This window comes from Acanthochromis polyacanthus, chromosome 15 (genome assembly GCF_021347895.1).
Source record: "Acanthochromis polyacanthus isolate Apoly-LR-REF ecotype Palm Island chromosome 15, KAUST_Apoly_ChrSc, whole genome shotgun sequence".
NCBI classification, from domain to species: domain Eukaryota; kingdom Metazoa; phylum Chordata; class Actinopteri; family Pomacentridae; genus Acanthochromis; species Acanthochromis polyacanthus.
This window is the reverse complement of record NC_067127.1, coordinates 9,166,390-9,192,202: the sequence shown is the minus strand read 5'-3', so window position 1 is coordinate 9,192,202 and position 25,813 is coordinate 9,166,390. Positions and strand designations below refer to the sequence as shown.

Genomic DNA, 25,813 nt, shown 5'->3' with positions numbered 1-25,813 from the left:
CTTCTTCTGTTCCGTGTGTGCAAATACATGCAAGTCTCTTGTTTTGTAGATGGATCCTGCCACTCCTCCAAACAGCTCAAAGTAAGCTGCTTGTTCGTGCCTATCCACTAATGCAGATTTGTGCTGCGTTAAAAGCAATATGTAAAGACTGCCATTGTGACTTTTATGGAAGTTACCAGGGTGCTCATTCAGACATATTTAGTTGCTGTCAGAATAATGGAAAGCAGTACATGTCTGAAAGCGGCTTTAAATGGTAGGAACACAAATGCACACTTTCACCAATACATCCATGCATTCATCCATCCATGTCTACTTTTCTTGCAGTGCAGGCATTCAAGAAATGCCAAACAAGGTCACACAATGTTGATGTTGGTGGCCATGTTTTATGTCAACCAGCAACGACTGGTGTGCCAGAGCTGAAAAGGGGACCAATATAATGACGGAGACAGTGCAGGGTAGTAGGATACATCTGTGGTTGCATCTTGGGGAATGCCGGGAACAGAAAGGGAAAATGGCGGAAAAATACAGAGAGCACCAACTGCGTTTGTGTAATTACTCCCACTGCCAGAAGGGGGAGACAAAAGTTGCACATTCCAGGTTTTTTTTTTCATACCAACAGGAAGTAACTGCAAGACGTACACCAGTATATGTAAATTAGCCAGCATGGCCCAAATTTATAATGCAAACTAGCTGTCCACAGTATATATGATACAGCAGCTCATACAGTACAAAACAACACTGTACATCTCCAGCACATTAAGAAATGAAGCTGACTGTGTTTGAGTACAAATATTTACCAAAAATAATTAATAATTTCGCTCTCTCAAGCACAGGAGCGCACACTCAACAACTGGTGTCTGGCATAGTAATGTCTGTCTGCCAGTGGCTGTCTGTCATTATCAGCTTTGATAATGTCTAATAGTGTCCTCAACAAAGATCCCTACCAGGATGAGTTTGTTTCCCCAGCTCTTTGCAGCTCATTGGCTGGCTTCTAATCACCTTTCATTACAGCCTTCTGATCCCCAGCTTCCCTTTGTACACCGCACTTCATCGTCTTTATTTTCTGCTCTAATTGCATGTGAAAGATGCCCCCTTTGATTCTGCCTGCATGCCAAAGTGCTATCAGGGAGGGAGTGTCGAAAAGTGTCATGTGTGTCTGTCTACTCGGAGGGCGAGGGAGCTGCATATTCACCTGCTGAGGACAAACCCGTTTCTCCCCAAGATATGACGTATCTATCACCACCTCAGAGGATATCAGTGCTATCTGTCAACATAACAGCAAAGGGTAGGGGGGTAACAGGATTCTGCAGGGGAGGGGTGGAAAGGGAGGAAAAAAACATGGGGATAGATGCTTTGAATTGCACACTTACAGTGAAACACTCAGATGTGTTTGTGCGTTTCATTTTCGGAACAACGTGACCACGATGCACCAGGCTTGTCAAGAGTTGCTTGTTTTAACCCATTCTCTTCTGTTAAAAACATTCTCATGTTGCTTTTTTTCCTTCTTTTTTCTCAAATGCCATCATTTGTTGCTGTTCACTGGAGGTTGTGTACCCTCCATGTTAGGGTTGCTCACTGTCACTGGTTAACCTTTTCAATATGATGTCTCAAAGACCTTTGGTGGCCACTGTACGCTTCTACAAAGGCTTCCTGTCTGCAGGTTTTATACTCCGGTTTTCCTTCAGCAACTCAAAGCGGGCAAATATACTGCACAAGGGCACAATTAGATGATGGTGACTCAACCTTTGAAGAATTATCACTCTAACAAGGGCCTTATTTTGGTAACAAATTCATAGAGAGGCTCTTGAGCGGCCTGGTATCTGCTCATTGTTAAGCTAGTGTTCCAGGATGGGAAAACTGGAACAGGAGAGACACAGACACCTCACTCTGACAGAATCTAATCAAGAGTTGTCCTAACATATTACAACTGACTTAAGCTCTATCTTCCCTCCCAGTTAAGTCTCAAATCAATCAAAATAACTAGAGAGACAGAGACAAGGAGAGAAAGTGAGACAGAGAGGGAAGATTAGGAGATGGCGAGGAAAAACCTCACATCCTTTTCTGACTGAAATGGAAGACAACTTCCGGCTCCAATTTCGGCATATGCCAGGGCCAGCTGCAGAAAGATAAATGAGCTCTCCAGCACCAAGAGGAAACTGATTCTTTATCTGGCACGGCACTATTTACTGACATTAAGAATGATAATATCAATCAGCGGGCTGTCAGCAGCCCAAGTGGGCCGTGAGGAGAACAAAGGTGCCACTGTCTCTCTTTTGATATGTTTACAAGGGCATGTTGATGTACCTGTCATTCAGGTGCAAATAATGTCATCACTGCACAACCGGATCAGTGTATGCTGCTCCACCTTAGTGATGAGTAAAACTGCCCAGGGCCCTTTCCCAAAGCTGGCGTTTATAGCCAGGAAAAATAGACCTGACGGGTTAATGAGCTTGCAATCACCACAAAAGAGGAGCAGCAGAGCACCAACATGTCCACACTCCCCATCTCCCTGTGAAATATAGCTGTGGGTAACAGAATTTTTTTCTACCTTTCGTGGTGATGAGCAGGAGAAAACACATGGCAACAGCATCAGGGAAGCGTCTGTGTAATTACTTTTGGCCATCTTTCAAACCTTTCTCTCTCAGGAGAGAGATGTGTGACAACATATGACAAGAAAGCCAACAGGCTTTCCATACAGAATAATGGAATCCATCATCACTGAGGCAGACACACCTGTCTGGCTTTGAGAACAATGCCACACTGCCTATTTATTAGGTGCCAGAAAAGTTTATGTTTGTGCGGTGACAGTGACAGCAACTTGATCCTTTTCATTTTTGGAAGGGGGATCTCAAGCTTTGGGGAAAGGAGGGAGGAGAGGAAAGTCTGACTCACATATTTTCTTCTCTCGGTGGTGCACAGTGAGTTCTCTTTCTTCCTGATAGCTGTCTGCTAAGGAGTCAGAAGACAAATAACAAAGACTGTCATTCTCCAGGAGGCTTTCACTAATTCTTTTTTTTCCCCCCACCACAAAAAAAAAGATACATGTTATATCCTTCTGACATTTCAAGTCCAGGGCTATCTCTATCTTTCCTGGATTTTTCGAGATACGGAATTGTGTAGCAAATCAGGGAGTGGTTTAATTATTTGTGCTAGTTTGACATCCATATTACGTATGAACATGACTGATTTATAATATCATGACTGGAAGCGTCTGTGGGAACCGTTTCATACAGAATTAGTCAAGACGCCTGCAATCTAATTGGCAAAAATTATCAGCTGATTAAATGTTTATTGTGCACATTTGATGATTGTTTTGAAACAAATACTTCAATTCATAATTTTGAACCATATTAAGGTTATCACAATGAAACTGAGCAATAGAGTGTGCTGTTACTCTGACTGCTATCACTTCAGCCTGACTGTCAGCCAGCCATGTTGACATGCTCCTTTACTGTCTTTACCGCTGGCTGCCATCTTAACAGTTAATAATTAGGTTTCCTCCTGCCACAAAGCAGAGTGCCACGGTGACAAAAGCCAATGGCAACTGAGGTGGCGGCTCGGCTGCCACATTATAAATAGTCTGACCGAATGATTAATGAGAGGGGCCACTGAGCTAAAGCAGCAATCTCGCACACAGACAAAAGCTGCCTGCACAGCTGCCTGCGCGCACAAAAAAAAATTAAACAAAACACAACAAGACAAGCCCTGTCCCCGGATAGAAACAAGAACTGAGGCAGAGTGGCAGGGAAAGTGGAAACATGCCAAGTAAATAAATTACTGAATTTCGACCGACAGCTTATGAAGACTTTATTTAACCTCTAAGCGCTTTTGGGGGATCCTCATTAACATTTTGACACGCTCAGTTGAATGGCGGGGTCAGGCAGGTTCCAAACGCAGGGGAGGTTCAGGACAGACGGCCATATTCTTTTGTGATGATTGTGAAGCGCAGGCATGGGAGAAGAAAAAAGTGGAAAAAGAGCATGACATAGTGCCTTAGACAATTCAAAAATCTGACAAAATCTGATTGTTTGGAAGAGATATTTGGTTGTTAAACAAAGAGAAGCTAAAGAGGATTTCAAAAGCATCACAGGGGAATTTACTCCAGAGTCCAGAATATAACAAAGTAATGGCTACTTATTTTGTACAGCATCGCATAAGATTTACAAAGAATTTGAAAGTAACAATGAATCCCTGTTTTATTACAGAAAAGCTTCAGTTGTTGCCTAATAGAAATCCAAATCGGCGACTTTCCGTTCAATAAAACCACTATCTGTGTAAATTATAACATTTTGTCTGCTTGTTTCCCTTCTACATTTCAGTTCGGAGTTTTGACAATGACTCACATTTCCCTCCCTGTTACCATCACCGAACTTCATGCCACTGCAGAGTAATATGGGCTGAACACTTCTACCGTTAATGCTACCCTTTACCATTTTTAAATTATATTCATCAAAGCAGACACATCAAATCAATCAAAGGATGACAGATAATGGATAACAACAGTGACAATAGTGAAAAATATCTGTTTTTCTCTCGAGGGAAAGTTCCACAAACATGGATGTTCTATTCTGCTATCGGTCAACAATTATCTTGAATATTTTCTTGCTTCAAGCAGGTTTTGCTATTTGATGGGCCTTATTCTTCCCCTCCACTTTGCTGTGCTCAGCTAGCAGGGCTCTCAGTCGTCACAACATCTCCTTTTAATGCCCCTGACAGGGGGTTATTTGCTCCCATATATGTTTTCTCTCCAATTACACCATGGCAGGCTGGAGGCTGCCAAGCCACGCTGCTGAGATGCTGATGGTCACCTCTTTGACTAGTCCTTCCTGCCTCCTGCACTATATTTTTCATCTTTTTAGATTCTATTAGAGAGGAGGACTCTCTCATTTGTCTGTCCTTGGTCGAAAGTGTTGTTTAACACCTGACAAGCATCAGCGCCACAATGTGAACTATTTGGTATAGGACGGTAGTATTGGACCTCTATTCTCAGTTTTATTTTTCCTTCAAGGTGCACTGTATGTCTTGTAAGAAAACAGAGTCGACATTTTACAATAGCAGAAATTGTCATGATGAAGATTCGGTGCATTTAGTGTATGTGTGATAATGGAAAAAATAATTATCCAAACAGACAACGCAGATGCAGTAACCTGAGCTGTCATGGGGATTTGAATTACCACACACACTTTCTTAATTATGTCAAAATGTTGCAGCTTGAATAATTAATGCAGAGTACAATGCTAATCCACACCAAAAAATGCATATATTATAATAATTTGCTTGATCCTTACAGCAATAAGGCTGCTCAAAGAAAGTAAAATGATACCAAGGGACTGATATCTCAAATATACAACATGCAAACCCTCTGAATCAATAGAGCAAAACAGACAGCATTTGTGAGTATAGCTTTAAGCTAAGTGGGATGCCAAATGCAAAGGCTGCCATTGATACCACAATGAAAAATGCATGATTTCAGAGAGAGCAGCCTTTTATCTACAAGGCAAGATCAATAGTGGGAAGGGGTTATGGAATCAAAGTTGTTTTGCTGGTGCAGTAGTTAACTGACACTCTTAAAAACATCTGAACACAATTTGAGAGAACAAAGCTCGCTAAAAGACAATTGGAGGAGAGTGAGGTAAAGTTCTGTGGGTTTATAAACTTTCTTTTCACATTCAGGAAGGCAATATCAAACACTGAGTGTACAGGGCAGCAAAAGTCAGATCAATTTACCACTGACAAGCTCTATGTAGAATCATTACATTTGTTTGTTTCTCGGTTTGAGCTACAGCAAAACAAAAATTAAAATCGCTAAAGCCAAAATGACAAATTCTAAATCGACAAGACACTGCAGTTGTTTTTAACAAAAAGTTAGCATGCTCTTTTTTTATTCTTCTGAAAAAAAAACCCTTTAATCTTCAATTAGGCTACAGATTAATGTAGTGCAGATGAAGGGAATTCTCTACTGAATACAAGCCGGTGAAGGAAGCGCAGATGTTTTATTTAAGTAGCATTATCTTTATATTGAAAAATACTCCATTACTGGTAACATTACAAATCTTACTAAAGTGTTGACAGAAGGCACAATATGTGATAAAAGGAAAATTGCTAATTAAGCAAAATAGCATAATTAACAATAGTATTTTTTGTATTATATACTGTGTTACTGAATTACAATGTTACTACATTTTGTTGCCGTTTTATTAGCTTTATATATTGTTGGGTAGTTGTGATGTAAACAATGCATGCTATATGAACTGAGCCTTAAAATAACTAGGTGCCAGATATATGTACTGAAATAAAGAGTAAAGAGTATAAAATGGAAGTGTCCAAGTACAATTTTGAGGTACATGTACTGTATTTAGGTATCGCAAAAGAACCTATAGTAGAACCACAGGTCTTTCCTTGTGTCCTACATGGATTTTTAAAATATGTATAAAGCACACTGATGTTGATTCAAAAGCTCTGCCTGCTCTGTGCTAAAACTAATCTTTCTGCCCACCCTCACACGGCGTCCGACCATTGATTTCAACATAACTCTGACAAAGCTAATTATTCTGTAACTCAAGCCAGGCCTCTGTCGTGACCTTCGCTCTGTGGCTGGACTGAGGAAGAGCCAGCAGCTTTCAGCAGAGGCTTGGGCCTGTCTGGCCTGAGAATGTGACAGGAGATAGACAGAGAAGAGAGACACACACACACAAAAAGAGGAAAGGGTCAGAGAAGAGAAATAGAGACACAAGAGAGTGAGACAGAGAGAAGAAAAGGGAGACACAAAGGGAGAGGGGAAACATGAGAGAGAGTGCGAGAGAGGCAATGAAAGTGAGTGGAAATGAGTGACAGTCAGAGGATTCATCACAGGTAAAGAGTGAAGGCTCTGGCCACAGAGGGACCTGGTGAGAAAGCTAACAGATCGCAATCTGAGTTTTCACTCTGCGCCGCGGCTAACAGCTAGCAGCTACCCTGTCACCGCTGCCTAAACAAGCCCAGTGTTTTCATCTCCATATACAACGCGGCACTCTGTCTTTTCTTCTGATGGAGATAAGATGTATAAATTATGAGCAGCTGACAAAGTCTACTCCAGCGCCCCCGGCGTCTCATCAATCACTAGCCTGTGTGTCAGCAGGTAACTGACGTGGCCCCCGGAGGCACAGCCCCCTCTTTAGGTGTGTGAGTGTTTTTGTGTGCTCAAAAAAAAATGTGTGTTTGCTACTGTGCAATTGGGCTTTTTGTGCACGTCTGAGCATCGTGTCTGTGTCTATGAGAGGTTGTGTGAACAGCTGATTCAGTCTTAACTTTGCGCTGTAAGAGACAAAAAAGAAAATGAAACGCATACAAGCCGCACACACCAGCTACTCAAAAACAACTCCAGAGTATGTGTGTGAACTCAAGGTTTTACTGTTATACCTTGGGGTTATCTGATGTACTGATATACTCCAAAGAGAAAGCTAAATGCTAGAAAGAAGCAGAAGCATGAAGCTACTAAGAAAAAAAAAAGAAAAAAGAAAAGAAGGGTGAAACTGGGAGCCAGCCTGCTGGGTGGAGCGCTGGAGGCCTTTGAAGGCCAGTGGTCGACCACCCAGTATGATTATTGGCATTAACAGTTTTCCATGAACCCCAGTTTCCTCTGTGTGCAAACCTAGCATGGCCTGAGCCTTTAGTTGTGAGAGAAGCCATGACAGGATTACAATAGAAAAACAGAAACAAAAAAATAACAAAATTTAAATGCATTTCCAGAGCACTGAATTTCTCTTTAGTTCGAATATTATAAATGGCAGCACTTGAGTGTTTAATACATCATTGCTAAAGTAAGCAACATAATTACACTGTGTCAGCAAAACAGCACAATTACAAGCTACAAGTTGTCAGTGTCTCATTTCATATTGTTTCCATTTACTGGCTTTTCACTACTCATGTTTAACAGAATTAAGACTTAATTTGATTGCAGTAATTACAGGTTGTAGTGTCCAAACTGAGCAGATCATACTGACAATACACAGCGTTAATTAAAAAAAAAAAAAAAACAGCAAATAAAATAGACAAGTCTTTTGTGGATTTTTGTACCAGAGTTTGTACATTTTTGCTTCCAACACCCATAAGATAATACAGATAGAGCCTCTGTTAGTGAAAACTGAATTTCCATTCAAGGACAGTTGATGTGTACTTTAGAAATAACTGCATTCAATGAAACATTAATTCCTTTTGGTGTGAACTGATATATAACCTCAAGCCACATCTCTGCAAAATTACACAATGTTTGTGCAGACGGCCCAAAGCAGGTAGCGTTTGCTTCGCTCACGCAATATCGATCTGCTGTCTTGAAGTGGAGTTCAAGAAGGAGAGAGTGAAGCAGAAAATTTTGGCTCCCCACAGGGACAGGAGAAACAGCTCATCTCAGCACCAAAGAGAAGGAGGGCTGTCATGTTCTGTGTGATGAGCTGAAAGACTAGACGCGGCCTGGAGCAGCGGCGTATTCCTTCCCCCCATAAACAAACCTCCAAAAAACAAACAGTTCCACCCCACAGAGAAGGAGATGGGACGGTGAGACAAGAAGGAAGGGCAGACAGGTGTCGGGGAAGAATGACATCCATGACAGAGGGCACTAAGAGACAAGCTGGTGGAGATGAGAGGACGAACATCATGAAAGGTGCATCAGACTTGTCGTCTCCCTCTTTCTGCCCTGCTGGTTTGGTTTGGATTGTAGGCTAAGACTTCATATTTTGATCAAACTGGCATCTCATGAATTATGTACCGAACACCATTAGCATTAGTTAGAGCCATCGCGGTATCAATGATACTGTTGTTTTGAGGGGGGGTCAAGTCCTGAGACACATTATCTTTGAAAACCCTTCTAGAGAGAAAGAAAGAAGATGTCTGGAATTCAGCTGACAAAAGCACTCAGTCGTCCTGAAATCTGATGAGTCTGACAGGATGTGAGCCCATCTGATCTACTGCCGTTTCAATATTCCCTTACAGCGGGGGAAAGATAGAATGGACATGCTGCTCCTCGCTGCGCTTTTAGCACAGGTGTGATGAAAGTCAGAGCTGCCGCAGCTCAGCCCACCTCTCGGATTACCTCCGAACACGTCTGATGACGGACGTTGCCAGTTGGCAGGCAAAACGCTGGGAAGTGATGCCCATTTGCACCCTACCCATCTGCCTGCTGCATGGAAACAGCATATCAGGTGATCCCGGGGGATGTATATTATCATATCATATTAAATGTCCGGGGCTATGGGTTACAGTTGTAGGTTTAAACAAGATAAAAGACACATCTTATGAAACGGGACAAAACGGGTTGGCGCTACAAGGTCAGCGCTGTCAGTTTGACTGTGGACATCTCTTCTTCTGGGAGTTGTTTATCACTTTGAGGTAAAAGAGAACCGAGAAGACAGACAAACAGTAATAAAGAGAAATAGAGATCCATTGTCTGTCAAAAAGGCTCCGTTTGCCTCCCACCACCACAGTGCAACACTTCCCGTATTCACTTAATCAGACTTGATGATATGACAAACCTTTGTTCCACACTGCCTGGAGAAGTTATCCTTGAAATAAAATATGTGTTACTAATCATGACTTACAGTACATCTCACAGGATATCTTATTACAGACCTTTACAGTTCATTGGCTCTGATTCAGTTGCTTAAGTATGGTACAGAACAGTCGGAGTCAGACCTATTCTGGGAAGAGGCATTACGAATCTGTCAGCTTGCAACTCAACGCCAGCTGCAAATAGAAAGCGAATGAGGCTGTCAGAGGTTATAACACCTTTGATAAACATTGAAGGATGCAAATAATTTGACGGTGAAAATTAGAAAAGATGTCAGGTTGATAAAAAAAAATTAGGAGCTTTGTTTTAGGATGCAAAGGATACGGATATTGTACTTTAATCACGTTTCAGAAAATGGAAACTTGCATCTTTGTTAAGCTCTCATGACAAAAACTAAATCTTTGCAGATTAGTGACACTGAAACATTGCAGCATTGAGGACCTTCACCCACTTCACTGCCCACCGGTGCCCTGTCACCCTATTCCAATCCTTCACAGCCTTCCCCAACACTCCCATGAACGACAGAAAAATGCCGTCTGAGTGTCACTTGACCCCTCTGCCCCCGCAGTGACCTCCGGTGCACCCTGGGCAGCCCACACTCTTTCACATATTTCCACCGCTAAACAATCATGTCTCCCTCTCCTCCTCTGTCTCAACTTAATTTCCTCTGTCCAACTCTCCCATCACCCTGTTCATCTCCCTGTTTTTTCTCATCCATTTTCTGCTTCTATTCAAAACTTGAGAAGGAAAAAGGGGGAGAAAAAAAAAAAGAAAGCCTCTTCACCAGTAGAAAACACAGAGATGAGTGGCTATTCAGAGAGCGATTGTTGGGGAAGAGGGGGCTGTGGTGTTTGTAAAACGCAGATTGGGAGTTGGTGAGTAGATTTTGTAAAGATGCATATAAGAGGTGCGTTGTGTAAGGGCACACTTCAAACTTATATACGAGCAGAAGTGCTGAGCAGTCTGTCGGAAGCACACCACAAAGAGTGATTCATAAGAACGGGAAACTATTTGATTTTTTGGACCAGACACAATAAAGCTCTTATTTATTTGCCTTTTTTTACAAGCTCGGTGCTCTTCAAAACAAACGCCTACTCTCAATAAATCACCCCTGAACTATTTATCTCATAACCTAAAGTGCCTTCCTTAGGTTAAATGTGTGTGGTGCAAATATCATTGAAACTGTATGTTCCCTCTCTGTCACTCAGAAGCGAGTCTCCTGACAAGCTAAGCCCTTAATGCAACCGATTTGACTGGCTAATCCTGTGAGAAACCATCCTTTTTGTCTCTCAGGTGGAAAGGTCACACAGCAAGGTCTGGCTTCCTTCAACCCTACAGTATTCCCCTCGTCTTAGCCTCCAACCTAAACATGCTCCAGCCCTCATCATTGGCCTCTTCTACCCCTCCTCAACCGTCTACCCACCCGCATGCATAAGCTACAAAGCTGGAGGTGTCAAGACTACCTGTCTCAACAGCACCCCCCTTGCCTGACCTGCGGATAGCCCTAAGGGACATTAATTATAGAGTAGTCTGACTTGTTGAGAGGAAAGAGACAGACAGACAGAGAGAGAGAGAGCGAGCTGGTGAGGGAGAGAGACACAGGGAGTGAAAGACGGAGAGAAAGCCGAAAAAGATAAATGCAGAGATGTTGTTACAGAAGCTGTCACCTCCTAATCATGTCATCCCGCTGTACAGGGTTGATGCTGAGGCTTTACTCGATCAGGTTTCCCATTCATCACCGGGGTTGGTTGGTGGTGGAGGTGTTGGAGGATGTGGAGAGGCGATGTAGACTGATAATTCCTTTTCCCACAGAGTTCAAATTTTAAACTTGTAATGCTCAAACCCGACTGTTTCTCTGAGTCAACTGGCCCGAAAAATAAGATTTGGGTCAAAACGGCGCGTGTGCACTTTGTCTTCACTGAGGAGTTTCAGATGATACCTGTCATTTAAAACTTTTAAATACCTGTTAGCTGTTCTTTTAGGATGTCAGATGTGTTTAAATTACGATGTGTACGGGCTATGGATCTAACCATTTACACAAAGTGACATTACAACATTGCATTGCCAGTATTTCTGGTTCATTTAAAAGGAACACACAACATAAAACCACCGCATCCATTCCCGTTTGTTCAATACTGTGCTTGTGGGCAAAAACATGGATCTATGATAATATTACATCTCAGTGTGTGTTTTAAAGATTCTACGTGGACAGCAATGTGTACTCCACAAGCCTGGTTAGACACTCAACTGCCACTGCGTGATCAGAGCAATCTGTCCAAACAAATGGAAGCTTCTCTTGCACATTACTGTGTTAGATTAGACGACTCTTGGTCATTTGATTCCCTACTGCCTCGACAGCTCCTGTTTCTAATGGACCGAGTGGGATTTCACAAAACGCAAAATAGGAGGAGGTCAACGTGTTTGAAGGTTACCCCTGTCGGCGAATCAAAATAAATAACATTCAGGTGTGCTATTCTCTGTCAGTTGAGTGTCTTAATGATGCCAAGTTAACACATACTAAATAACAGTGTCTCCCTATGCACTGACAGCCTCAGAAATAATTGACCAGCATGCTCCAAACTGAGACGCAGTAGGCAGAGAATTCAATCCTGCGGCTGACAGAACCCATTGAGCATGTCACTAGACTTTGCATTATACACAAAGCAATGTCAGGTCAGGGATGCGGCCTCCTGCTAGTTATTTGCGATTGCATCTCTGAGGGTAAATTACCTGGCTCTCCATAATGTGGTCTAGTTAACTAATTTCCTGACAGTACAGCGCCTCATAAGAAAAGTCTCAGATTTACTGCCTGTCAAAAACAAGATGGACTGTTTTTTTCCCTTCTTCTTCTTTTCTTTTCTCCAAATGCTTGGCACCCTCTCAAATAAAAGCTCATTTTCAATATCCTCTCTCGGTGCGCCGAGGACATATCTAATGCCAGACAAAGACGTACGGCTGAAAATGAACAAAAAGAAACATAACCTTATTATGTTTGAACGCTACCAGCAGTGTGTCATTTCATCCAGTTCCCATGTAAAAAAAAAAAATCTGCTGGAGGGTTGTAAGACTTCTGAAGCTAATACTAAGGAAACAGGGAAATCTATTATCCAATATCCTTCTGACCTGCACACACTAACTATTACAGACATACAGTATATGGTGTCTCGTCATTTTGTTGTTATACACGTGTAAATCATTCCCTTTCTGTCAGAAATGAGGCTTTGAAACAAAAGTTCACCTCACCAACAGGGTCACCGGGAAACCGTATCCGGCACAGACAAAGCGTAGTTTTACCTGCGAGAGCACGGCCTGCCACTGATAGCGACAAAACATGACAATAACTCAGCGACTGCCTTTAAGCTATGTGCAGGGTGCACAATGCGGTCTCACAGAATACCCCCACATAACACCACCCCACTGCGGAGCTCAACAGTGTCTGTTTTAAAGTTCACAATGCGGCAAATGGTCTGCCTGCCCTTCCTTTTCTCTCTTTTTGTATGCGTTCCCACTCAGCTGGACGATGTGGCCTATCATCGTCTCGACAATGACAGTAGGTGGAAACGCTAGCTTTCATTACACAAAGTATAAATAGTGTAATCTATCAGCCCTGCCAATCAGGATGATTGATTATGGCCTGTCAGGGAGGAGAGTGACACATTAGAAAAGTTTGGTTAACAATGCCTGTAGCTGGTGCGGGGCTGCTGCCACCCAGCCCAGTGATTAATGTGTTGTCAGTCTGTAATCCCACACCCACGCTTAATGAGGCAAGAATTTATCATCTCGGCAGAGTGGCAGATGTCAGGGGGAAAGGAATCCAAGTGGCTGGAAACAATATACTTTTTCTAGCCTGTGCTTGACATGTCTGACAAGCTCTAAAAACCACAAAGAAGGCCTGTGTAAGCACAAACTTCAGTAGAGGGACTTTCGGCTCTGGCTCCGTCCTCTGTTGCATGCTCATGAAAAGTCACTGCTGCTGAAAGAAGACTCCGTCTCCATTAACACTGCACTGAACAGCAGACACAACTGGCGTAATGGATTAAAGCTCAAGTGATTCAGCACACCGAGGGACGGGAAGTCCAATGCGTGATGATTATGCATATTAAAAGGAAAGAAAAAACATTTACAGGTTCTTACTAATGAACCAAAACTTTTGCTTTGGTCCCTGTGGTGAATCATAAACAAATGTGACACTTTCGTATGCACTGTACCAACCGCATCTAGCACAGATGTCAATCTCTAAAGTTCATTAACTTTTTAAATAGCACATGAACATCTGCATGTCATAAACAACAACAGCTTTGCTTGAATTATCTGATAAAAATCTGAAAGTAATTTAAAGCCAAGCTGTATTGAGAGGGGGCCACATGACAATCAACTTGGAAGTAAACTATAAAGTGTTGAAAAAGTGATTAATGTGCACAGCCAACACTGACTAAATGAGACAGGCATAAAAATAAATGATCTCTTCGAGAGATTTAAACTTTATCACTCTTTTGTGGAGGCACCCAGTGAGGTAGGGGTGAGAAAGAAAGATTGTTTTTTGAGCTCATAAAACACTAAGCCGGCTCTCTCATTAGGCTAGGAGCATCTTCCTGTCACCAAAGGGACCAACAGGGAGGATTAGCTGTGATTGAACTGATAGGCCAATGCACTGGGACACTGCAATATGCAACAGCTAAAAGCATCAATTGAAAAGAAGCGTAGCTGAAGAGATGCCTTAGTGGCAATAATGTTGTTGTTCAAGAGTCTGTGGAGTTCAGGAACCTCATGACATTGACATGCAATAAAAACAGATGTAATGTTGAAAGATTTTGCAAGTGTTTAATGATACTGGCAAGTGAAAATTTGTGATCTCTCTGTAACTTTCAGTTTTTAAAAGGCACCTTAAAAAAGAACAAAATTGCTATAAAAACAGGTATATAGTGGATTTTGTTGGGAAAGTATGTTTAAAAAGCAAAATCTTTGCAGATTGCCAATCCCAGTCTCACAATATTATCAGAGTAACAAAAACCTAACAGACTCTTACAGATAAAAACAAAAAAGCTACATGATCGATCACATGATTTGTCAAAGTTTATGAAAACTTTAGATCAAAATGGGAGAGGAAGACATCTCATTATTGCTGCCCAGCCTTGGCCCGTTTTCTGACAGGCCTCAAACTCCACCGTTAAACACAAGAGACGTCGAGACAACAAATGCTTCACCGCAGAGGCGTTCCTTCTCTGTGCTGGATGCCAGCAGGAGGAGAGGAAAATCAGTTAATGCAACGGGGCCACTTCAGTGTCTCATAAAAGCCCTTACGAAAACACATGTTTGTTTTTATGCGCTGCGTTTCGCCAAAAAATGAAGAACCCATCTATCATTTTCGCCTGCGAGAGTGACGCGACACTCAGGTCACGTATCCCATGTCTCCGGGCTTTGAAAGAGGCAGTAAGTCAATATTGGCACTCTTACTTACAATTAATTGTGCTTTAAAGTTTTACTGTGTGTTTATGATATGCAGGCCCTGGATGATTTATGTGGACAGTGTGAGTCACTCCCTCTAATTGCAGTTGTTTTCCCGGTTTATAACCCCTGCATGACCTCTCAATGTAAGCTGCCAGCGCTCAGAATCGAGCTTGTTGCGCCGCTCCAAACTCTGGACACGCTCATACTTCAGCAGTTAGAAATCAGTTACAGAGAAATACTCACATGGAGGCATTCACCACTCACTCAGATACTGACAGGCAAATACACACACCTAAGAGAATGAACATGTGGCTCCCTGGAAATGCATGACACAAACACGCAGTGTGTTTCGTCTATCACACAAACTAAACACGTCCAAACAATTATAAACAGCTGTTTTAACATTTAGGATATGTTATCATTAAAAGACAGAGAACAGCAGTGTCTCAAGTGATGCAATTAACAGATAACAAGACATTATGTAAGATGGGGAAGAGAACATAATTTGAAAGCAAGCAGATCACAATCTGTCAGGGAGTTTATTTGTCTGAACATAAAGCAGACGGGCACTTAGTGTGGTTATATTTTGCCCACAACTCCTCCTCAATCCACAGTGCTGTCCTTATACAACCTACTGTATAATATTGATTCAGGAATGTGTCATGAAAGAAAGGTGACAAATCTGGGCTCTGTATGTATAATAGCCGCTGCAAATACAGAATCTACCAGAGAGTGAGGAGTGGTAATAAACTTGCTTCCACAGCAATCTGTTGGGTTATATTCCCTTCCCCTGTTGAGAACCATATTCTTTGAGTTTCCTCCGAGGACACATTTGTTCAGTAAAATGATTCAGCAAACCCACTGAAGGCACATTCACAAAGCGCTATATTGCATGCTGTTTGTTATGTTTGAGAGCTTCGGGGAACCCATAACTCTCGAGCACAGAGATGAACGTGGCAACACACTTTACAGGGTACGTTTGAGGAGGCGAAACAACCAACCTAAAGCAAAATGGGTCCTCTCCCTTCCAAAGTTGCATTGCAAAAAAAGCCACAATCATGCATCACATAATGCACAATCATGGCTCTAAACCCGTGCAGTCTATCTTAGATTTGGACTGCTGCCGTCAGTGCAAACTTAAAATGAACCGCTGTCTGCTGCAGAGTAAAACAGGTTAGTGTCTGGGGAAGAAAAAACAGAACTGAAAAGATCCACTTGAGGACTTTCCTGGCTCTGTCACTGTCAATTCCCCTGAAGAACCGTTACCCTGTGTGCAGAGACTCATGGGACCCAGGAACTGGCTCAAGCCACCCTGCAATGCAGTCTGCTTTATATTATACGCAAAAGGAAGTGGGGGAAGAAGGAACAAAAAAGAAAAACTTGTGTTCATGCTAGAAAATCAAGTCAAATACTTCATCCAGGCATAATCTAAGTGACATCCGAGGAACATTTATACCCGCTGACGTAGCTACCAAGCTGTGCTTAGTGAGGGGGACCATGGCGTTACTTCATTCACTGTGAAACACTCTTAAACATGTGGCAAAGAGTAAATGTTATTCTACTAGTTAAATTTGCTACGCACTTTTTTTTAAGCCGTGCTCAGGATCTGAAAACAGAATGTGCTGTCACAGTGTTTTGATAGACATGGCCAGTTTAACCCAAGGGTTCGACAGCATAGTGTGGGCTCGGCGGCAGAGCGGAGGGAGGTGGAGGAACGGAGCCAAAAAGTACCACATGTATTTTCCGAAAGCAGCCCAACGCAGTCCAAATGGCTCTACGTGGTTTAACGCCATTTCATTCCATGACCTCTAAGTCCTCAAAGAGAATTATCACATTATAGCATTCCAACACGCCCAATTTCCCAAAATACGGCTAAAGGCTTTTCTACTCTGACTCTGCTTAGTGTTGTGGTTTTGGGAAAACACTTCAACCATAACTGCTGTGTTTTTTTTTGTTTACTTCAGGTATTTATACATTTTTCTCTCTCCCATCTTTGTCATTTGCCTCTGGTTTTGTCCAAATGTATGTCCTTTATGGAGAAACGCAATTTAATAAAAGCCCAAAAAATGAAAATGATCCTTCCACTACTTCAAACAGACAAGTCAGACACAACTCATTGTCACCCACTCAGTGTGTAATGGTCACTAGCGCGTGAAGATACACAATTAAAACCAGCTATTGCACTTGACCACAAATCTTTGTTTTCTTCTGTGTAAGAACGTGTATGGTTTGACTTTGTGACGAGAAGATTTACTTTTTACATTACACGTTAAAGCTTTTTCAAAATCAATTCCGCACTCGCAAGTCTCATCACAGGTATGTTTCTGCCTTTTCCTGCACACAACAGGCCGCTGACTGCCTGGTTGTAATTTAGGCAACATGGAAAACATTGGGAATGTATGAAAAGTTATGGTGTTCGGATTGTGCTCAAGACCATAACTGCTTTATCAGAACCATGTGGCGTTGCTCAGTGCCATGCCATAATGGCATGATTGAGAAGGAGTTTAAGCTGTGGTCATACTCCACTCTAATATGACTCAAGAGAGGTCTCAAAAGTTCAGCACTGTCTCTCTCAAAGCGAGCCCGTAAACTATTCCAATATATACATCATGCAGCGAGAATGATGTGATGGAGAAGGGGCTCTTTATTCAAATGTATGCTGTCATGAGTGGGCATGTATGACTGTAACTCTGCTGCAGTTTCTGCTGTTACTAAGGTTTCAATTTATCTACGGTCGGAGCAAGAGTTGTCATATAGGATGACATAGGAGACATAAATGAACAAAAAGCAAAAAGGATACAGCTAAAGTAAAAGAAAAAATGTCATAAATGAACCTCTTAAATTACATTTGTGGTATCCTGTATTTTTTTCCTCCAATCCTTGCACTAATTGAGACTCAAATGGTAGTGGAAGCGACAGAGAGACAGCTAATTACCATCCTTTGTAATGAAGCTAATGGCAGACACTGTACCACGAGCCACTGTTATGAGCAACACCCTGCTGTAGCAGACATAAAAGCAAACACAAATATCTAATTATGCCATCATCTCTCCCCACTTTCCTGTTCGGTTGCAGACGTTCCGCTAATTGGTGGCCCGCACTATTGGTCAGCTTACAATCACTCTGATGATGCAGACAATTAGAGCCGGGAGGTACTCATGGCTCATCAAGTCTGTGATAGCTGACACATCACGTCTCATCTAACTCAAAACAAATGCCACGGAAATGCTGCCGTGACATCCTGCGGCCTGGACGCCGAGTACGTCCAGCTAAAAAAAAGAAAGAAATCCTCTTCATTGTGTAGATTCAGTCAAATGCTGCTAATAAGGAGCTGTGGATACGACAGCAGGAGCGTGTGCAGGCGCTCAAAATACTGTGTTAGGTAGACGCATTTTCATCAAAGCTGTAACCTTTTACTTTGCATAGGGAATAAATAATCATATACAGCAGGTTCAAAGACACAAAGACACAAAAACACACACGTCATGTCAGCTAGAATCAGTGATTATCTCTCCTTTCATCTGAGGCTGTGGCGACAAAGGCAAACATTTCTTTTTCACTGACAAGCTATGTAAATAAAATCTTAAAAGTGACTTTACCCTGCCAAAAAGCATTGTAGAGGTCCTTATTTTCTTTTTATATAAAGTGGATGAGCAGTGTTTTCAATCCACTTTTCTCTATCTACCAACCATGGCAGGCTGAGGTTAAATTATTTCAATGTTTTGCTTTCTCACTTGCCACTTGCATGAAGAATCAAGAACAAAGCATAGCATGAACTGACACCAAAAGAGTACACTATCTTATCTGATTGTCGGAAACAATAAATATTTTGTTTTCCTTGTGCACTTTAAAACCCGACATCGACTCACATGCTTCTGATTTGTCACTGGATGCCTTCGCTCCTGCTATTCTGGATCCATTTTTACCTCCCAGGCTCACTGTCAGAGCCCCTGAGACCTTGAAACAGCAAAGCTTAGCTGATCCAAACACTAAATATTTCATGACCTCACAATTACATGAAATCAAATATAGGCAAAAGACGTTCATTTATATTGCATTATAAAAGGGGCAGAACACAGGGATGAAAAAAAGGGAGGAAAAGAGGTGATATGCTGGTGAACCCCCCCAAATTGTAATTAGTCTACATGGCCCAAAACAAGAGATGGACGAAGAAATGCATGGGGTCTGAGATAATTAAGCGATTGTGCGTGGCATGTACGTGAGCTGTCACTCCAATCGCCAGCCATGTCACACTCGGCGACGCAAGTGCGACCGGACAGCCGCCCGTCGTCTTTGATCTGGACTCATGCATACGGAATCAGGTCAGGCCGTGGTCACACACATTTACACACACACGCACGCATGCACCGACGCACAACACACATGTACACTTTAAGCCGTAGGAGAGACAGAGTCTTTTCAAAGGGCCACAGTTAGCAGAACCTCTGTAAAGGGAGACTGACAATCAAGCATGCACAGGAAGAAAGGAAGGATAAAGGAGAAGAATAGAAAAAGGGAGGAAAGGGATGAATGGGACAAATCCACTCAATACATCAGAGACTTAAAACAGTGTTAAAAAAAAAAAAAAATCACAAACAGAGCTTAACTTACAGCTTCTGATTTGGGTTTGACCACTTTCATGAAAGCTCCTCTTGCTTGTGCCTCCATCACTTCTTTTCTGGTTACTTTCCTGGTGTCCAGAAACTTCAGCTGGGGCAACTTGTACAGAACAAAGTACCTACGAGAGAAGAAACAATTCAGCTGCACCACACCGCTGCCGCCTTAAAAGGCCTCCTTGTAGGTCGGTTCTTGACAACAGTGACAAACAGAGAATCTAAGGAAGTGTGTAAAGCGTGATATACTAATCAAACTGACACAAATTCTAATATGTAAATGCACGCATCAACTAAACTTGAAAAGAAGCCATGTTTACCGAGATTTAATGGTGATGCAGATTTAATGGTGATATGTTCTTGTATGTAATAACCTTCAAAGCTGATAAGAAGAAGAAGAAAAAAAAGTATGACATATAAATAGCACGAAAGAAGATACAACCCGTCTGCCAGAGCTGTCATTCTGGTAGCATCACAGATATCTCTCTAAGCTTTCAGACACACTCTGTCTTTCATTGGGAGGGAGAGAAACGTCAAAAGATAATGGCTGGAATACATAGATGACAACAGATCCTTTCACAGGCAGGCAGGGATAGAGGAACCAGTATGTCAGGGCTGAGCTGGTAGCCAAAAAGGACGCGCATGCAGCACCTAAGTGGAGGGTGAGAAAGGATGGGGGGGGGGGGATACGGGTACAAACAAGACCTGTGCGCAAAGAGCCGTGACAAATTGATGATGGTGATGGCGATGAGGGGAGATGGCAAAGCCCGTGTCAAGTTTTCAACACCTGAGAATAATAAGGAGGTGGTTCTGGGATCATGTTTGGACTGACATGGAACAGAAAAGATCTCCATGCAAAATTAAGGAAGAAAAACATCATTTGAAAGAGAGATAAATCAGAGAGAGAGCATACTGGGCGAGATAAATATTTGAAAAGCTACATATATCACAGGCCCAAGGTGCCGGCTTATAGGAGCATTATTATAGGTAAAAATGACCTGCTCCTAACCCCAATAAGGACCCCTTTTCTGATGAGAGCACCAGCACTCAAATCCAAGAGGCCCCCTCATCCCCATCCTGTGTCTCCCTCCATGTATAAGGACTTTGTTCAGGGCATTTCCATGATGAAACGTGAAGATGCCCTTGGGAAACATGCAGAGAGGTTATTCTCCATAGGTAACCCACCATCACAGGGTCAGAGCAGATGACAAGGCTCTGTCAGCCAGTGGGGATATTAATGATTCAACCCCAACCACAGAGGGAGGATAAGAAAGCAAAGGAGACGGGGGTGGGGGGGGTGGGGGTGGGGGAGCAGGGCGGGGTGTGGTGGGAAGGGCTGACTAGGAAGAAAGAAAAAGACTAGGTGCACTCTATTTAGGCAATACCAAATATGACTTCTGTTGCCCTTGGAGGTGTTTTTTTCTGTAATAGAAGTAAAATCTAGACAATCTTAACTCAAATAAGTAATAAATAGATGCTTTAATTCACAAGTTACATCATTTCTTTCACTTTCCCAATACATTTTTTTGACTGAGCACTGTAATTTGGTACAAATAACTGAGAAAAGCACAATTGAAAGACAAAATGTTTGTTTTTTTATAACAGAAACTGCAAATGATTTAATTGCATAGCTAGCTAGCATCGATAGATATCTGTTTATTTCCAGAGGGATTTCTGTCAGATAATTCAATTCCAAACGCAATTTTTTTTTAAAATGAAAAAGCAAAGTTAAATCTCTATATTTTCTGTGCCGTATCTTGCCTGTAAACTCCAGCTACACTGCTGTTCAGCTGACCTCATCTGCACTTCGGCCACACTGATCCATTTTCAATTTTAAAAGCCGTAACGTTTGCTGTGTTTACGCCTAGAGCCCACATTACCTCTAAAACTGACACTTTTGGAAACGATGACGCAGACGTCAATATTTTCTTCCTGACCGGATCTTAATTTTAACTACATGTTGTTCCCTGATTTGTCATGCTCCTATCATATGAGCGCTTTCTGATCAGAAAACTAAAATATCAGCCATGACTGCACCGTGGATAACGGATTACAGGCGTTGTTGACCTTGTTGACTATGCTAGCAGCTGTTGTGCAGTGAAGAAAATCTCTGGTCTTAGTTTTTTTCATTGCTGTTCTTCCTCCCTGGCATTCTACACAAAGTCCTGCTCTGTTTACGCTGGCATCCATGCCCAATACACAGAAACGGTCATGTGAAATGATGTTCTGGCATGTTAGTTTGCAATGACATTATTTGTCAAACAGGGTGAAAATGCTCGCTTTTCTCAACATTATTTTGTGTTACAACACTACAATGAGTTACAAGCGTAGATGTAGCTATAGAAGGTGATTAAAACAACATTTCACAAATTATTGACTGAAATTTGAAAGCTTATAAACTCAATACAATGTCTGTTTTGGGTGTTTTTTTATGTGACTAGTGCAAAATGATGTCGTTTTTCCCTCCATTACAGCTGCTATAGTATTACTGCTACAGAGAGTAACTAAAAAAACTTTGAAAAAAGTATAACCATCGTGTGTCATTTCTATGCAGCTGCATTTATAGCAAAAGAATAAAAGGTTGAGCAAACACAAAGTACAGCTGGTGGTTGAGCAAGTCAGGCTCCTCTTTGATCTGCCACAACAGGAGATTGGACAAACTGATAAGTTTCCACAAGATAACAGGTGAAAATGTCACACAAAAATCATTCATTGAGAAAGAGAGAAAAACAGCTGAAGTTGTAAGTATTGTCATAACAGCTCCATGTTTTCCAGATAATCGTACGAGGAGTGGGTGTCTTACGCTGCATAATCAGTTACTATATTGAACGCATAACATTATGGGGTTGAACTCTTGTGTTATTGTAGTACTGCAACTGGCCACTGAGCACATAGTCATCTAAGAAAAGGGCAACATTTAACCTCCCTGCAGACTACACAATGCTGTGTGAAAGAATACTATATTTCTATGTCACTGCACTAATTGGGGCACCGATGTAGCGCACCGGGGTATTTCACTTGAGAGACCGAAAGCTCCTGAGGCATTGGGCTGGGTATTTATTGCCCAAGGCCAATGCTGTCACGACCTGCATACAGCCTAACCTTGTCAGACATGAAATCTGCATCACGCTCAAATTGATGTTTTACTATGTGACACATTATGAATATTACATTACAGGACCGTAGACGTTGTCAGTCAAAACAGAACAGCTTTCCTCACCAGTAAGATAAGCATGCGAGAAGCGGGGAAAGGGGGAGAAGGAGAGAAAAAGGGGGAGAAGGGGAGGGAAAGTGAGATCGAGGAGGAGGAGGAGGAGGGTGGGTGGGTGATAGGGAGACAAAAAGAGAGAAGAAAGATTATTCAAGAAAGGCATGGGTGGTAAATGATTAATAGGCAACACAGAGTCAGAAACAAGCACTTAGGGCTAAAACAGACAAAAGAGAGTACGCTTTTCGCCTTTTATCGCATTTCATGTAAAGGACCCTGACAAATGGTGGTCATATTGCATGGCTTGAGGCCTGCCTTGATGTTTAATGCATCATCTGCTCTGGTAAGGCAGGGTAGTAAACACTCATTTGTGGTGGTGACTAGTCACACATGAAATCCATTTTGCAAACTGGAGTGTAGAGGGGCCGGTTGACAAAGCTTTTAGAGTGATGTGGTTGAATCCACAGTCTGCTTACGAAATGCAGGAGCTGGTTGTTAAAGAAAGGAACATCTCCGAATCCATTACTTATAAAAAGCTATCACTCTGAACGTGCCAGCATCAAAACTGTCTGACTGAAAACATAAACGCACACACGACATTATCTATTCATGCATCTACCTGCATGTGCATCCAACTGTAATATCTATTCCTCATTTTTATGTGGCATCATCACATGTAGTTGCAGACCTGTATCTCTGGTAGTCGTCCTCATCCTTATCCGGGCTGACCAGCTGGTTGGGGCAGGCCTCGTTTCCCAGCAGGCTTAGGTACTCCAGCGACGGGGTCACATCAGCCAAGTGTTCCAGCAGGGCCTCGATATCAGTCAGGTGTCAAAGGGCGGATGTCAAGGACCTAGCGCTGTTAATTACATTAGCATTTACTACCCACACAGCCCCTCCCAGGCCTGTCTGCACTAAAGCACGTCACTGTCAAATTTACCGAGGTGCTCAAAGAGGCTAGTCAGTGGCTTTGTGAGACTGGGCAGACAGAGGGGCAATTTAAGGTGCAGGCTTTGGCATAAAGTAGTGACACAATTTGGCTCTTGCTCTCTCTCTCTCTCTTTCTCTCGATCTCTTTCATTTCCTAGGTGGCCGGGTGCAGAACAGTGACAAAATGATGGATGCCCTGTGGTTCAAACAGTCCGTGCTTCTCAGAGCTGTGCTGTGGAAAACTTTTGCGAAACGTGGAAAAAACAAACAGCCCCTAAGCAGGCACATTCATCACTAATACATTCACTTGGAAAATTGAGCCCCAAAGTGTCAAAATACAACTGCACTAATGCAGTGCTCGAGCTTTAAAATGGCACTGTGCCACGACAGGATGTACATAATTGGCCTATTAGCATGTGCCGACCACTTCACAACCAAACTCAGCACACAGTCCCAGATGCACACTTCAAGGAGTCCCAGTTTTAATGTTGACTCTGGAAGTGCGTGTGTGTGTGTGTGTGTGTGAATGTGCGAGCGAGAGAGCGAGCATCGTTACCCAGTAGGATCTGCATAACCAGAGGAAAACAGGACACATTGCTAAACCTGTTCTGAAGCTTGGAGGGAAGTTCACACTTCTCTGACTGATCATAAACAGCCTCGCAATGTGTCTGTGTCTTAAATTTAGGGTGTGCTGTGCAGAGCTCTGGTTTTAAGATTGTTTACAATGGGTGGCAAGTAGAAGACTGGAGTGTTATTATCCAAACGTGAGCGTGCTCTAGTGTAGTTAGCTGCAGAAAAATAAATACCTGAGCCAGTTTATTTCAGTGAAGGAAACTGTAATAAAACATAACGCATTGGATGCAAATGCAAAAAATCAGAAATTTTCCAGTAAATGAATAAACTAATAAAGCTATGACTAACTATAAACAAACTGCACACACATTATGTCTCATTCTTGGGATGTGGTTTTAGTCGAACACTTAATATTCTCTTTGAAAAAAAAATATGTTATGTTGACTGTAAAATCTGATTCCACTAGAGGTCCCTGTGGTTCAAAAACTACTCCTGTGTGGAGCTCTGTGACAGCCAAGTTCTTCTCCTCTCTTTTGCAACACACAGTGTTTTCTGCAAAGCCACAGCATTACAAACTTTGAGACAATAGAGGATTGTATTGACATAAGATTGAAAGAAAGATAAACTGTTGATTCAGATGCCTGTAATTTATGTCTGCATAGTAGGCTGCAAATCAAAATAAGACAGGCGGTGAGTGATTTCCTTGAAAGGATATTTGGTTCTTATTGAGCGTCAGGGTGTGGAGGTTGGGTAACCTGGGCAACTGGAGGTCATTTCCAAGCAGATTGTTGTCGACGACCAGCTCTTCCAGCTCAGTGAACATTTTGAGGCCTGCCAGTGACCTGCAATGATAAGGAAACAGGAAAACTGTTATGGCTCTAAATCTGGTCAGCCGTTATTGTGCAGAAATAAATATTTCAGCCTCTCTCTTTCATACGCCAGGAGAGTATGGGTCTGGGCCTGTCAGGGAAGTGAATGACAAGAATTAGTGGTGCTGAGCTCCCCTGGCATGGTGAGGCATCCTTCAGCGGCTGGCAGGATGAGGGATGGGGGTCACTTGTGAGTAGCCAGGATTCAAAACAAAAGGCTTCAGAAATGCGGCGGGCAGGATGAATTTGTCAATGTCTTGTGCCTTGAGGCGCCCAGTTTCGCCTGACCCTAACCCTCCATTCCCAAGACAAATCACTCTGTCACAGTTCACCTTCACTCCCCAGACACAAATTTAACTTGTCATCCATCATTTTCACAGAGCAACCGGAATACACTCGCAATCACAGATGGAATGGAAGGGAAACTTTTTTGCAACCGTGCCATGATAGGGGTTAGTGTTGGGATTTTAACATCAAAGCACTTTGATTTTTTTCTCTTTTTTTTTTTCCTAAACGGAAGCATTTTGCCTTTCCGCTCCTTTTTATGACACGTTGCAAAGAGAGGTGAGGGGTCATCTCAACTCCTTTCCTCTCTCACACACACACCCACGCTCACACAGGCATAAAAATG

The 25,813-nt window shown here is 42.4% G+C and overlaps 1 protein-coding gene across 1 annotated transcript in view; it reads right to left on the bottom strand.

Annotated features, from left to right (window-relative positions):
* Window positions 1-25,813, bottom strand: part of lrmda (leucine rich melanocyte differentiation associated) — a 207,079-nt gene that overhangs the window by 45,140 nt on the left and 136,126 nt on the right. Inside the window, exons 3-5 of the mRNA XM_051960316.1 lie at window positions 25,029-25,155; window positions 23,499-23,638; window positions 19,601-19,727 (exon numbers count right to left, since the gene is read on the bottom strand). Coding sequence (XP_051816276.1) covers window positions 19,601-19,727; window positions 23,499-23,638; window positions 25,029-25,155 — 394 coding nt within the window. The remainder of the gene's footprint in view (window positions 1-19,600; window positions 19,728-23,498; window positions 23,639-25,028; window positions 25,156-25,813) is intronic.